Here is a 15,615-nt window from a genome sequence, read left to right as displayed (position 1 = left end):
GACTAGTGGAGTATTACAGTGATCAGTGCAAGGACACCCAGCTAATTCAGGGGATTCAGATGAAGGAACAAAATGTAATAGCCCCACATTTGTAGATGAAAAAAGTTTGGGGAAGGGGGGCAGTGGTGAGTTATTCGGCATCTGCAGAGATGCTTCCTTGTGATTTGGACAAGTTTGAGTGAATGGGAAAAAACATGGTAGATGCACGGTAGCACAGTAGTTAGCACTGCTGCCTCACCATGCCTGGGAACCTGATTCGAATCCTAGCTTGGCTCACTCTCTGCGCAGAGTTTGCATGGCTTCCCCATGACTGTGTGGGTTTCCTCTGGGTTCTCCAGTTTCTTCCCACAATTCCCGAAAGACGTGCTTGTTAGGTGAATTGGACATTCTGAATTCTCCCTGTGTGTACCTGAACAGGTGCTGAAGGGTGGAGACTAGGGGATTCTCACAGTAACGTCATTGCAGTGTAATGTAAGCCTATGTGTGACACCAATAATGATTCTTATATTATTATTATATTATTGTCAATTCCAACCTTGAGTGACATTCTGCATGGAGTTTACACATTCTGCCTCTGTCTGTGTGCGTCTCCTCCAGGTGCTCAGTTTCCTGCCACAGTCCAAAAATCTGTAGGTTAGTTGGATTGACCACTATAAATTGCCCGTTAATATTCAAACTTTAGGTGGGGTTACGGCGTTGCAAGGATAGGGTGGGGGAAGGGACTTAGATAGGCTGCTCCTTCAAAAAGTCGATGCAGACTCTATGGACCTTCTGCACTCTAGGGATTCTGTGATTCTATGAGTCTGCAGTATAATGTGGATAAATGTAAGGATGTCACTTTGGCAGCAAAAATAGGAAGGCAGACTATTATCTGAATTGCTATAGCTTGAGAGAGGGAATGTGTACTGGGACCAGGGCATCCTTGTGCACCATTCGCTGAACGTAAGTGTGCTGATTAAGATCCTTATCTGAGGAACGATGTTCTTGCTATAGTGGGAGTGCAGCAAAGGTTTACCAGGCTGATTCCTGTGAAGTTGGGACAGATTTATCAGGAGAGATTGAGTTGGTTAGGATTATATTCTCTGCAGTTTAGAAGAATGATGGGGCTCTCATAGAAATGTATTAAATACTAACAGGACTTGACAGGGTAGATACAGAAAGGATGCCCGCGATAGTGTGGGAGTCCAGAAGCAGAGATCAGAGCCTGAGGATACGGACTAAACCATTTTGGACTGAGATGAGGATAAATTTCTTCACTTAGAGTGTGATAAGCCCGTATAATTATCGTTCACAGAAAGCAATTGAGGGCAAAACATTGTATACTTGGGCAGAACAGTAGCACAATCAATTCGAATGAAAAATGGTGCAGGATTCTCTGGGTCCGTGATCGACACTCGGGAGGCTGTCAAGCTGCAGCTGTACATACACAGTACACTCCCCCCCCCCCCCCCCCCCCCCCCACACACACACACACACACACACACTCACCCCAGCGAAAAAGGTGGCACTGGTTATGCTGGGGCATGCCCATACAGCTGATAGACCGTCTAGGGCCAGAGGACACGCAGGTGGGTTTACTGAGGGAACAGCTATATATGATCCATGGTACCAGGTTATCTAATGCTCTTTCATAAAGGAAACCTTGTGCCTTGACTTACTTACATGTGACATTGCACCCAACAAAATTTTACTGCTTGTTATCTGCCCTCTGAAATGGCAGAGCAAGGCAATCAGTTGTACAAAACAACTTAAGAAATGGAGAAAGATGTGCTCATTCGACCCTGCAATACCCTCCTTCCTAGCAGCTGGGGCTTGTGGAAAAGATACAAGAAATATAGAAACATAGATAATTGGAGCAGGAGTCGGTCATTTGGCATTTAAAGCCTGCTCCGCTATTCATTATGATCATGGCTGATCACCCAACTCAGTTACCTGTTCCCAATTTCCGCCATTTCCTTTGATCCCTTTAGCCCCAAGAGATAATTCTAACATCGTCTTAATAACAATAATCTTTATTGTCTCAATCGGCTTGCATGAACATTGCAATGAAGTTACTATGAAAAGCCCCTGATCGCCATATTCCGGCGGCTGATCGAGTACACTGAGGGAGAATTCAGAATGTCCAATTCGCTGAACAGCACGTCTTTTGTAAACATTGATTGTGTTCCATACGGCACTGGTGCTAGCCCCTCAACATTAGTGGAATTGGTCCAGGTGCAGTGCCGGTTTTCTGTTGTAAAAGTGCACAAATTCTGCCCCGGAATCAACACTTAGGGCGGGATTCTCCATTCCATGACGCCGATTTTGTAATCGGAGATCAGGCGGAGAAGCCCTTTTTACGATGGAATAGGGGGCGGCGCCAGTTTTCAGATGCTTTGCCCCCTTCAAAACTGCATCATTGAGGAGCACACCACACACCGTTGGGACGGCCACAGGACGTTACCTGAAGGCCCTCTCCAATGCTCCACCCCGATCGGCCAAGTTCTGGACCGAGCGGTTGACTTATTGTCTCAGCGATCAGGAACCTGGCGTTGCAGTTGCGGACTGTGTCCTGCATCGCCAACAGTGAGGCAGGAGCCATGTTGCTGGCCGGGGGTGGCTTTGGCAAGGGCTGGGGGGACTGGTGGATGGTCAGCTGTGGGTGCGAGTGGGTGTCCAAGGGGCACTACCTGGCAGGTCAGGGCTGCGCTCGGCCGGTGCCATGTTGTACAACGCGACCGCTGTGAGTCGTCGTCATGCGCATGCATAGCCACAGACCCGATAATTTTCCAGGCGTTTATATCGGGAAGGCCGGGCTAGCCCCTCACCGGTCAGAGAATCGGCGCTGGGGCTGCGTCAAGCTTTCCCACAGAATACGCCATGGATCCTCCAGAAATAGCCCCAAAATCAGAGAATCCAGACCCTAGTCTCAGAAATGTAGAATCCCGCCCATATCATTTTGAGGCGAATGTTGAATGAAGGATTTGAGAACAATTTGCATCTTCAATTTTCCGAGCTACAAAAACTAGGTTCTGAGATCACATTGGACAGCATAGGCAATGAACCATCGCAGAAACAATGGTCTTCATCAGTCATTCTTTTGTGTTAAAAAATCCATAATTCTAGAATATTCCTCACATCAGGGAACAAGAATGATGAAAATTATGTGTATTTGCTATTAAAGTTGATATTTACTTTGAAACACAAATCGTTCTGGATTTTGGCTTATCTCTCCAACTTTTCTGATGCTTCACTCATGAAGGGTAATTACCTATAAACCGAAAACGCAAATAGGAAGACTCAGCATTGCCCAAATACACATGTGAACAAATTACGGTGTTGCAATTTTGATTATTTATTATTTGACATTGATCATCTATTTTGACACATCGAAAGTAACACGCACTTGAGAAGTCACAATTTATTCTAGTTTCTTTATTTTGTTCAATCTGTGCCTTAATTTGCAAATGCAATCTTCAGAGGCAGAAACATCAGGTTTTCAGAATCACAATGACACAAGATTAACTGGTCTCAACGTAAAAATCACAAACTTATTTCAATATTAAGACTATTTTGATTCAGATACAATGGTATGGATAACACCAGTGTTAATTCTTTTCAAGCACACTTATGTGGTGGTCAAAATACATTTTTTGTTGCATTCACCTCAATGGTTGGAACATTAACTGTACAACTTGGATATCATTTGTAATTACAATTACATCAATGATTAGGGGAACTTTATTATTGATTTCTTGTACCATCTGTTCATCTTTAGCTGACATCTCTGCGATTAAAACTTCAAAGCACTGTTCGCTTTGCATCCACTGCGATTATATTGAGTTCCGTACATAGATTGTATAGTTATTTTTGCACACAAGTGCTCTCTGTCAGAGATTCTGGCAAACTTAAAGAGCAATTTGCTAAAAGCAAAACAGACATACACGGATCAATCAATTCTTCACAAGTTGACGTTTGTGTGCAAAACAATATCGATGTCTTCAAACAGTCAATATCTTTTTTTCACTGTGCGTACACTCGTCAAAGGAAAGTTAGCCAAGTGTTCCATTCCTACTCGCTATCCAATTATTACATTGGGAAGAATTTAGCACAGCTGTGGACTTAAGCAGCTCGATCACACTCTTGATGTTCAGCAATAGGAAGTGGTATTACACAGAGAACCCAAAAGAGTGTCGTAGCCGGGAAGATTACAAACCAAACCTTATGGTAGAATGGTGCAAGGGGCGGGTAAAACTTAACCTTAAACAATTTTGATTCTGACTTTAGAAGAACAACAGAGATAATGACCCCCATTCATGATTCACAGTGTCAGCATCTTTGATCAGCAAATTTCAATGTTTATGTTAGGAACCAATCCTCAGGACCTTTACCAATTCTTGACATCTTGTACACAGTAATGTCCTTGTCCGATAACCTGTCAACAATCAGGCAGTCAAAATACTCAGGTAGAAGTACTTCATGGAAAGAAAGGGAGCCATTTCCTTTTCGAAATGCGGACGCGAGATAAATTATGGTATTTGGATTAGCGAGATGGTGCAATGTTCTTATCAGCGAAGAGTAATAAACAGAGCTATAAACAAGATCAGAACCCAAAATGAAGTCATAATCGGTAGGGAATTTTGTGTGATCTTCACCCCAAGTCAGGGGACGTACATTTAAACGATGTCTGCAGGCAATCGGGATGTTGATTGAGATGTTGTGTTCGATTTGATGCAGAATTTGTGGTTGATCTGTTAAGGTAACATTTCCGCCTGACAAGAAGAAAAGAAAAATTATCCATCCGGATTAATGGTTTGTCCTTGACAACACGGTTTCATCGTCTTGGTCGAACGAGGAGGGAAGAGGTAACGGTTCTCAAAACAAATAATATATTTGGGATCAATACACACTGACAAGGCACTGAACCATATGTCAGGCGGAATATGCCGACCGTGATCTAAATAAGGAAAGTCCAGGGTGACGTAAAATTATACCGATTAGAAAAAATAAACTTTGTGTTGTTTTAAAGCAAGTGGAGAATCGGCATTGCTTGCTCCAGTAACCACTTCCAAAATGTGGAGATGCCTGAGTTGGACTGGGATGGGCACAGTAAGAAGTCTTTCAACACCAGGTTAAAGTCCAACAGGTTTGTTTGGAATCAATAGCTTTCGGAGCGCAGCTCATTCATCAGGTGAGTGAAGAGGTGGGTTCCACAAACACAAAAAGTTCCATCCCACCATCAGACTCACCATTTACTAGTCTCCAGAATTGGTTGCATTCTTGGACACACGCATCTCCATCAAGAATGATCACCTCATCACTTTGCTTTACCGTAAGCCCACGGATAACCTTGCGATGCTCCACTTCTCCAGATTCCACACTAAACACATTAAAGAAGCCATCCCCTATTGACAGGTCCTCCATATACACAGGATCTATTCAAAGAGGAACGTAACAGATATCTAGAGATGTTGAAAGCTGCTCTCGTAAGAATGGGATACGGCGCTCGACTCATCAATCGACAGTTCCAATGCGCCACAGCAAAAAAACGCACAACTTCCTCAGAAGACAAACATGGGGCACATCCGACAGATTACCCTTCATCGTCCAGTACTTCCCTGGAGGGAAGAAACTACAACACCTTTTTGATAGCCTTCAACACATCATCGATAAAGATTAATGTCTTACCAAAGCCATCCCACATCCCCACTGCTTGCCTTCAAACAACAGCGCAACCTCAAACAGACCATTGTTTTCAGCAAACTGCCCAGCCTTCAGGAGAACACCTATTACAACACCACATGACCTTGCCATGGCAACCTCTGCAAGACATGCCAGATCATCAACATAGATACCACCATTACACGTGCGAACACCACCCACCAGGTAGGTGGGCATACTCGTGTGACTTAGCCAACATTGTCTACTTCAAACGCTGCAGGAAAGGGTGCTCCGAGGCGTGGTACATTGGCGAGGCCATGCAAAAGCTGCTACAATGGATGAACGGACACCACGCCACAATCACCAGGCAGGAATGTTCCATTCCAGTCAGGGCACACTTCAGCAGTCAAGGGCATTCAGCCTCTAATCTTCGGGTAAGCATTCTCCAAGGCGGCCTTCAGGACACGCGCCAAAGTAGAATTGCCAAGCAGAAACTGACAGCCACACCTCTTTAACCTGTGATTATCCCTCCCTCGAGTCGCACCAACTGGACCTGTAAAGACTTAATTACCTGCAAAGACTCACATACAAAGTATCATCTTGCATCATTGACTTTGTCCATACATGTGTTTGTGGAACCCACCCCTTCACTCACCTGATGAAGGAGCTGCGCTCCGAAAGCTAGTGATTCCAATCAAACCTGTTGGACTTTAACCTGGTGTTGTAAAACTTCTTACCGTGTCCTTTCCAAAATGATTGATGCTTGGACGGTCACGTCTTTCCATTTCAGAAGATGGTATAGCGAATGCGTCAACTGATGTCCTTCTTGAGAATGCTATATGTCTCCCTCCTAGCAGGCATCGCCACATGCCAATTATCGGAATAATTTCATCATTGCTCATCAGACTGCAGGGACCAGCAAAGCATTAATTACAAGAACAATTGGATAGTTATTTAATTTGGATAGCAAATTAATTCAACACCTATAAGTGGGACAATCTTCAAATTTGACTTTTAGTAATGTATACGACCAATTACAATCACGAGAGGCCATTCAAACTCTCCTTATGCACAAATAGTACCTAGGTGGCAAAAAAGGGTTCTGTTATAAGTCATAAAACTACATAGCTTAGCAATCCAGTCAATTTGCCGATTCTTTGAAATAATTTCCCAGTTAAATCTATTCCTCTGCTATTGCTTCAAAGCCCTGGAAATTTTGCAAATTCATGAACTTGTAACTTTTGAAAATTACTACTGACTTTGTTTCCTCGAGCTTTTCACATAGCGAAATGTAGATTATTACAATATTCTGAATTAAATAGCTCCTACTAGCCCCATGTTTGTTTTCAGACAATTATCCTAAATCTGTATCCTCAGCAAAATTCCATTCTGCAGGAAGAAGCAGTTTTTCCCATCAGAGCACATTCGGAATTTTGAATGCCTCATTAAATCCTTTTTTTGAGAGGAACAATTTTAGTTCCCCGAATCTCTCCACATCCGAAACTCACCAACTCTGAGAAAATGCCATGGCAAGGCCTTCGGATCTTTTCTAAAATGTGGTACCCATCATTGGAAACAATGCTCAACTGCCTATCAGAGAATTCTAAATGTTTATCATGACTTGCTTCCTTTTGAAATTTGTGCGCCCTATTTAAAAATCCAATTCCTCCAGTTGGTTTGACATTTTCCAAAGATGCACTTTGTGAACCATAGGCTCTGTCTGTTGCTGCCACCCTTCAACATCTAATTAGCTAATTTACATTACTTCCACGTTTAGTCGACTCAAATTATTGTTTTCGTAGTATGGCTCGCAAAATAGAAACGTTGGACATTTAGATTTGGATGTTGAAATAATGCCGAAGATATTGAAAGATTTCTTTTTAAATCAAAAAAGCAGATAAACTGGATAACAAGGCTTCTATCTGTGTGACCATTTGAATGAACCCGGACACTTATAATGCAAATATTTATGTATTTATGTAATGCGGCTGCGACCATTGACACATTTGATTGCCACTGTCATTAGGCCAAGACAACTTCCTCTATGTTAATGCCTTCCTTTAACTCCAATTTCCCAAAACAAATCACTGTATTTCCCCGAAGGCAGGAGGCAAGTAAATTATATCTCCTGATATTCTGATCACATTTACTAATCAATATCAATGTCATTGTTCGGATATCACTTACAGGCTTTGCATTTACAGCGGACGCAAATGTCCATTGCCAAACAGAAAATGAGAACTAGAATTGACAGTGTAAAAAATCTTGTAACACTAGCTTAAAGTCCAACAGGTTTATTTGGAATCACTAGCTTTCAGAGCGCAGCTCCTTCATGAGGTGAAGGGGCCTAGTGAAGGAACTGCACTCTGAAAGCTAGTGATTCGAAATAAACGTGCTGGACTTTAACCTGATGTTGTAAGACTTCGTAAAGTGCCCACCCCAGTCAAACGCCAACATCTCCACATCCCAGTATTGGCAGTGATTAAGAGTATTCAAATACACTCACTCGAGCACAGAGCTAGGACCAAAATTGATGGATGGCTTTCACTTCTTGTGTTGGTAATGTTACTTGGAAACTTATTGTGGAACATTTCCATCGGCACTGAAATTATTATCTGATGAATGACAGTTTTGAGTGCAGATTTCCCAGGAATTTCCCATGGCAGGTTGATTGAAAAAGTTAAGTCGTATGGGGTTCAGGGTGTACTAGCTAGATGGATAAAGAACTGGCTGGGCAACAGGAGACAGAGAGTAGTGGTGGAAGGGAATGTCTCAAAATGGAGAAAGGTGACTAGTGGTGCTCCACCGGGATCGTACTCGGACCACTGTTGTTTGTGATATACATAAATGATCTGGACGAAGCTATAGGTGGTCTGATTAGCAAGTTTGCAGATGATACTAAGATTGGTGGAGTTGCAGATAGCGAGGAGGACTGTCAGAGAATACAGCAAAATCTAGATAGATTGGAGAGTTGGGCAGAGAAATGGCAGATGGAGTTCAATCCAGGCAAATGCGAGGTGATGCATCTTGGAAAATCTAATTCAAGAGCAGACTATACAGTCAATGGAAGAGTCCTGATAAAATTGATGTGCAGATAGATCTTGGAGTTCAGGTTCATTGTACCCTGAAGGTGGCAATGCAGGTCGATAGAGTGGTCAAGAAGGCATACAGCATGCTTGCCTTCATCGGACGGGGTATTGAGTACAAGAGTCTGCAGGTCATGTTACAGTTGTATAGGACTTTGGTTAGGCCACATTTGGAATACTGCATGCAGTTCTGGTTGCCACATTACCAGAAGGATGTGGATGATTTAGAGAGGATGCAGAGGAGGTTCACCAGGATGTTGCCTGGTATGGAGGGTGCTAGCTATGAAGAAAGGTTGAGTAGATTAGGATGTTTTTGTTGGAAAGACGGAGGTTGAGGGAGGACCTGATTGAGGTCTACAAAATTATGAGAGGTATGGACAGGGTGGATTGCAACAAGCTTTTTCCAAGAGTGGGGGTGTTAATTACAAGGGGTCACGATTTCAAGGTGAGAGGGGGAAAGTTTAAGGGAGATGTGCGTGGAAAGCTTTTTACGCAGAGGGTGGTGGGTGCCTGGAATGGTTTGCCAGCAGAGGTGGTAGAGGCGGGCACGATAGCATCATTTAAGATGCATCTAGACAGATATATGAACGGGCGGGGAACAGAGGGAAGTAGATCCTTGGAAAATAAGTGACAGGTTTAGATCAAGGATCTAGATCGGCGCAGGCTGGGAGGGCCGAAGGGCCTGTTCCTGTGCTGTAATTTTCTTTGTTCTTTTGTTCAATCCCCGTGTTAATATGTGCAGCGTGTGGGGGCGGGATGGATGCAGATGTAAATTATTCATATCGCTCGTCATTGAGAGGGTAACGATACTACTTTACAAACCTTACCATTATCGGCTCCATTCCTAGCTGACATCAATAAAATTGTGAAGGTCATTGCGATTTCATCTATTACTCACCTAGTAGTGTTGCCAGAATTCCCACAATTCCGGTGCCCGATCCCAACTCAATCACTTTCTTCCCAGTAAAACTAATGTTCGCCTTTTCCAAGTAGCGGCAAAGAGCAATCCCCTGAAATATTGAGCAAACGGGCATATTAGAATTAATATAGTCCTCACATTTGTGTGCCAATGACTGCTGCCAAACCAGTGCGGGCGACAGGTATGAACACTTGCCTGCACAACTAAAGGAACGCTGTTGAGAACTGTTTTCATCCGGTTACTGCCACTTAATATGGTGGTGGAACCTCTACCTACAGATCCCCTCAGCTAACCTTTAACACAGTAACAATAATTTAATAGTTGTCTCAATGTAGCATAATTAATCTCAAAGAGCCGTAAGGTTCTACATTTTATCAATGTGTACTACTATAGCCTCATCACCATTATTAAGGATCCTGACCCAAAGAGAGGATATCCGGAAGATAGAGCTGGATATAGCAATATATCCATGTTTCTGTAGATGTGCAGGGCCACACGCTTGTTGATTTGATATTTTGGGCAAATCTAGAAGGGAAGGGGCAAATTGGCTGGTGAAAGCAAAATAACAAACCAGTACGAATAAAAGCACATCGCTGGCTGGACTAGCATGCATTGCGCATCCCCGATTGCCCTTAAAAAGAGTGACTTGCTGGCTATTTTCAGAGGGCATTTAAGAGTCAACTATATTTGGAGTCAAATGCAGGCCATGCCAGGTAAGGAAGGCAGATTTCCTCCCCTAAAGGACATCAGTGAATGAGATGGTCTTTTGACAATCGCAGTGATTTCATGGTCACCAGTATCATTGATTTTTTTATTGACTTCAGCTTTCACACCATCTGCTGTGCTGGGATTTGAACCCAAGCCCCACCCGGTGTTTCTGGTTTATTAGCCAAGGAAATAATACCGCTACGCTGTCGCCTACTCTATTAGTGTTTAACTACGTTACCTCTTATCTGGCAGGCCCGCAGCATCGTGTGTCACTTGGACACTTAACAGGTCTGAGGCGGGCCTCTTTCCCGAGATCAAGGCCCCCTCGCCAGCGGAACTCCCACCTGCCAAGAGCTGGATTGTGCTTGCTGCCGGTTTGAAGCGGCGGATCGTGGGGCTACCAGGTACAGGCGAGTCATGGCGGGGAGGGGTTCGCAGGGAAAGGCGATTGCCAGGCTCTGAGTGACACTGTAAGAAGTTTGACAACACCAGGTTAAAGTCCAACAGGTTTGTTCCTCAGATGAAGGAGCTGTGCTCCGAAAGCTAGTGATTGAAACAAACCTGTTAGACTTTAACCTGGTGTTGTAAGACCTCTTACTGTGCTCACCCTAGTCCAAGGCCGGCATCTCCACATCCTGAGTGACACTGAATGACTTTGAGGGACCCAGTTGGCAGGTGCGAGGTCGGAAGGCGTTCATTGTCCTTCTCATCCCGGGTTCAATCGAATTGGAGGAAGGAAGGTCGTGGCTCCCCACGTGGACGCTCCGCCCAATTAAATGCCACGCTAAACCAAACTTGCCAAAGGGGGACAGGATGAAGAGCGTTACGCTGACCTATTTAAAAAGCTTACATTTTAAGAATTGGTGTAAGTAGAGGGCGGTTGCAAACCTACCGGAACAAGAGCAGATACATTTTTTTTAAAAAGAGTGACGAATGCAGAGCATGCGGTAGACCGGTTTTTGCTTTATCTGGTTAATCCAGAGCACTTACTGCATCCCAGACATAAGCAGACACGCCGAGGTTATGGCTTGTACTTCGAGCGATCTTTAAGCTGTATCCACAGAACTCAAAGACATCCTGGTTGATGTAATAGATCGCAGTCTGATTCTCGTCCTTTGTGGCATCGTCGCTGGAATTCTCGTGGGACGGAGAGCTGGTCATTACTTCTAATCTACCTCTCGAAGTCTCCCAGTGGATGTTCGATGATCCTCACGGGCATTTGTTTCAGGCGTCCGATTGCACCAGGTCTTGCATTTATATGAAGCTCCACGCACCATCTCCGTCAAACACCAACGCCCCCCGCCCCCCGCCCCTCACCCCGTCTTTGGGGCGTCCCTGAACTTGTCATAGCCAGTCATGCGTAATTACAGTTGCGATCCAATGAAACAATTTGTCAATTTTGTGCATCACAAAATCATAGTCATGAGATTGGCGATCGGACAATTAATATTGGCGAGGGCACTGTGAGAACAGTGCTGCTACTTTCTACCCTCCCCCCAAATAATCCTCCTGTTTCCTTTAAACCTTGTTTCAAAGTGCCAGGGACACGTCATCAACAATGAAACATTCACAATACACTGAAGCGGATTGCTGACCCTAATAATCTTGATGTGGAAGATGCCGGTGTTGGGCTGGGGTGAGCACAGTAAGAAATCATACAACATCAGGCTAAAGTCCAACCGGTTTGTTTCAAATCCCTAGATTTCGGAGCACTGCTCCTTCCTTGGGTGAATGATAATCTGGTCGGGCTCTGTCTGAATCTGAGCCACCGACCTCCAACTCAGGGGTTGAGACTCAGCGAGGTATCACGCCTTCTTGTTGGACCCAACAGTTCGTTTCGACTCCAATTTCTCAATTGAGTCACAGTGTACTGATCCAATTTTTGCTCCTGGTTTCCTTAAATTTCGAAGTATCTCAAATTATAGCTAATTAGAAAGGCGCCTAACTATTCCAATGCTGGATCTCAGCGAGATATTTGGGGGTTAGAATGTAGAAAAGCGCACAAAAAAGAAAGGGACCTTAGTTGTTCTTTTCGTCGGTCCTTATGTAAAGAGAAAATGTCGGATCATATTTTTTATATCAAACTCTTCAACATTGTATCGACGTACGTACCCAGAGTTCGCACGCATTCCTACAGGTCTCGCTTCCCTTGGCAAATCATTCCATCTTATCATCATTTTCTGCTTAAGAGACATCTGAGCTCAGACTTCACGCGCTCGCTTCCAAGTTATAACCATTTTTCTGTTGTGTAATCTCGATCTTTGTTTTTTTTTAACTTTGAAATAGCTTTAATGGTAGCAACTTTGTACAGATTAATCTTCCTTCGCAGCTGCCTTTCTCATTGCTGCCAGCACATTGCTGAGTTCTCCCTCTTCCTCTTTGCACGGGATCTGAGTGCCAACTCGCTTTTTGATGAATTTGAGTGCAGGCTGGTCTTTAGAGACCGTCAGCAATTCCATTGTGCGCCTTTCATAGGGAGCAATACCACAGACCTCACCGATCAGATAGATCTCTGACTAATTTGGTGTGTTTGGTGAGGCGCCCTCTTCTACGGCACTGCCTTAGGGTGGTCTCATTCTTGGTTACGGGGTGACCTTTACGCAGACCAACTGCCATCGGATACCTGATCGCCATTTCCACTTCTTTGCTCTGGGGGCGGGACCGGAAAGACCCGTGTAATCCCTATTTTATGAATAGTTGAATTTTATGAGCTTGAAAATCGGTAGTTCAGAAGCACCTTTAAGGCTTTCCGTTCAAATACGAAAAGGTTAACTCTATTTCACTTGGCATGTCGAATGCCAAACCTACGTCCATTTTCAATGGGTTTGAGGCTCCCATTGCTTCTGTGGAACAATTAGTAGCGCGCTCACTTATTCTCTGAATAATAGGAGCGTCGCAGTGTATTTTCTTTCCCGTCACATTTATGCCCGGGTTTTTCATTCCCTTACGGACAAGAATGAATAGCTGCTGGACAATTAATTAGTGGGTACGTAAATCGACTTGTGGCAGATGAGCCCAAATGATAATTAAAGGATCTGACACATAAATAAACCCAAATTGACAGCAACGTGAAGTTTATCCCCAAACAGTTGGTGTCTTGTTCGCTAATGCTGTCGCTATGTTACTAAAGGGGTAAGGAGAGAGTTTTCTAGAAACTGTAATCGTGAGGTGGTGGAAGGGAGAAATCTGATAAGCAAAAGGCACCTTTATTCAAACTATTTCTCATTCTTCCAAATTCAGGAGAATATGTTTACCCTGCTCAATTTGAACTCGGAAGCCAATTCTCTCATCCGAGGATTCAAGATAGTAAACCTCCATTGCTTCTCTGCCAAGCCATAAGGCCATAAGGTATAGCAGCAGAATGAGGTAATTCGGCCCATTGAGTCTGCTCCGCCATTCAATCATGACTGACATGTTTCTTATCCCCATTCTCCACATAACTCCTGATCCCCTTATTAATCAATAACCTGTCTTAAAAACACAGTGGTTTGGCCTCCACAGCCTTCTGCAACAAAGAGTTCCACAGATTTACCACAGATTCTGGCTGAAGAAATTCCTCCCCAGATCAGTATTAAAGTCTTATCCCTTCAGTTTGAGGCTGTGGCCTTGGGTTCTAGTGTTTTCCTACTGGTGGAAACATCCTCTCACCATCCCCTCTATCTCAGCCCCTCAGTGTCCTGCAAGTTTCAATAAGATCCTCCTCATCCTTCTAAACTCCAACGAGTACAGGTCCAGAGTCCTCAAACGCTCCACATATGACAAGCTCTTCATTCCATGAATCATTCTTGTGAAACTCCTCTGGAACCTTTTCAGGCCAGCACATTCTTCCTTAGATGCAGGGCCAAAACTGCTCACAATACTCCAAATGTGGTCTGACAAGAGCATCCTCAGAAGTACATCCCGGGTCTTGCATTCCAGCCCTCTCGACATGAATGCTAACATTGCATTTGCCTTCCCAACACCCGATTGAACCTGCACGTTAACCTTAAGAGAATCATGAACAAGGACTCCCAAGTCCCTTTGTGATTCTGATTTCTTAAGCCTTTTCCCATTTAGAAAATAGTCTATGCCTCCATTCTTCCTAAGTGCATAACCTCACACTTTTCTACATTATAATCCAGCTGCCACTTCTTTGCCCACTCTCCTAGCCTGTTCATATCCTTCAGCAGCACCACCTCCGCTCCCTCCTCAATACTACCTGCACCTCTGCACATCTTTATGTAATCTGCAAACTTACCAACTGTGCCCTCAGTTCCTTCTTTCAGATCGTTCATGTATATTGTGAAAAGTTGTAGTCCCAACACTGACCCCGTAGGCACAGCGCTAGTCACCAGCTGCCATCCTGAAAAATACCCCCTTATCCCCACTCTCTGCTTTCTGTCAGTCAGCCAATCCTCTATCCATGCCAGTATTTTACCCTTAACGACATGGGCTCTTAACTTATTTTACAGCCTCCTATACGGCACCTTGTCAAAGGTATGTGTTTCTTTCCTCATTTAAGAATACCAAAAGCAAACATAGCACTCCAATTGTGACTTCACCGAAGCCCTGTGTAATTATATCTACACTGCCATGCTCTTCTACTCTTGCAATAAAGTCTTACATAGCAGTTGCTCGCTAAATTTCTTGCGATTCCTGCATACTGGCCGTCTGTGCTTGTGTGTACGAATGTCATCAACCCTGGCTATTTTAAAGATATTAAGCTTGTTTTAGATTGTAGCAAAACAAATAATTTCACCCTTACTTCAGGAGAACCCGTCTGCCACTTCTTGTCCAATCACTTAACTGGTCTATATCCTTTTGTATCCTCCTTTTGTGTCGTGAAGTGTTCAAAAGAATAGGGGCTTGTTTAGCACACTGGACTAAATCGCTGACATTTAAAGCAGACCAAGGCAGGCCAGCAACATGGTTCAATCCCCATACCAGCCTCCCTGGACAGGTGCTGGAATGTGGCGACTAGGGGTTTTTCACAATAACTTCATTGAAGCCTACTCGTGACAATAAGCAATTTACATTTACATTTTACATTTACAAAAGGTATATTGACAAGTGTTGGTAATCATGGTGCACCCACCCCATAAAATTATGAGCAGAGTTATGGATCATGGACATCATTTGGGCCATGAAACAGTAGCTCATATAGCCGAAACATTCTGGATTTGAGCTTAAAGCAATCAATGTTACTTTTCATCATCATTCGACAATGGCTGAGTGTACGCACTATTCATGGTAAAATGCGGACAGTAATTGACATGCTAGAAC

At 43.8% G+C, this 15,615-nt stretch overlaps 1 protein-coding gene and 1 pseudogene across 1 annotated transcript; both read right to left on the bottom strand.

Annotated features, from left to right (window-relative positions):
• Positions 1–3,318: 3,318 nt before the first annotated feature.
• On the bottom strand, positions 3,319–11,623 carry LOC119962390 (EEF1A lysine methyltransferase 3-like). The gene is made up of 3 exons (XM_038790356.1): positions 11,344–11,623; positions 9,625–9,736; positions 3,319–4,751 (listed from the first exon to the last, which is right to left on the bottom strand). Exons 1-3 carry the CDS (start codon positions 11,512–11,514, stop codon positions 4,339–4,341), a joined length of 696 nt encoding a protein of 231 aa, XP_038646284.1. The 5' UTR covers positions 11,515–11,623; the 3' UTR covers positions 3,319–4,338.
• Positions 11,624–12,617: 994 nt separating this feature from the next.
• Positions 12,618–12,987, bottom strand: LOC119962389 (annotated as a pseudogene).
• Between the last annotated feature and the right edge of the window lie 2,628 nt (positions 12,988–15,615).

Source organism: Scyliorhinus canicula, chromosome 2 (assembly GCF_902713615.1).
Source record: "Scyliorhinus canicula chromosome 2, sScyCan1.1, whole genome shotgun sequence".
NCBI classification, from domain to species: domain Eukaryota; kingdom Metazoa; phylum Chordata; class Chondrichthyes; order Carcharhiniformes; family Scyliorhinidae; genus Scyliorhinus; species Scyliorhinus canicula.
The sequence above is the reverse complement of the archived record's forward strand: the minus strand, read 5'-3'. Positions and strand labels throughout refer to the sequence as shown.

Excerpts from the sequence above, each read along its gene's own strand:
- LOC119962390 (XM_038790356.1), bottom strand. The coding sequence starts at position 11,514 with ATGACCAGCTCTCCGTCCCACGAGAATTCCAGCGACGATGCCACAAAG. Across the intron at positions 9,737-11,343 it reads CTGCTTATGTCTGGGATGCA|GGGATTGCTCTTTGCCGCTA; the intron begins GTAAGTGCTCTG and ends TCAATATTTCAG. Across the intron at positions 4,752-9,624 it reads AATTCTGGCAACACTACTAG|GCGGAAATGTTACCTTAACA; the intron begins GTGAGTAATAGA and ends TCTTCTTGTCAG.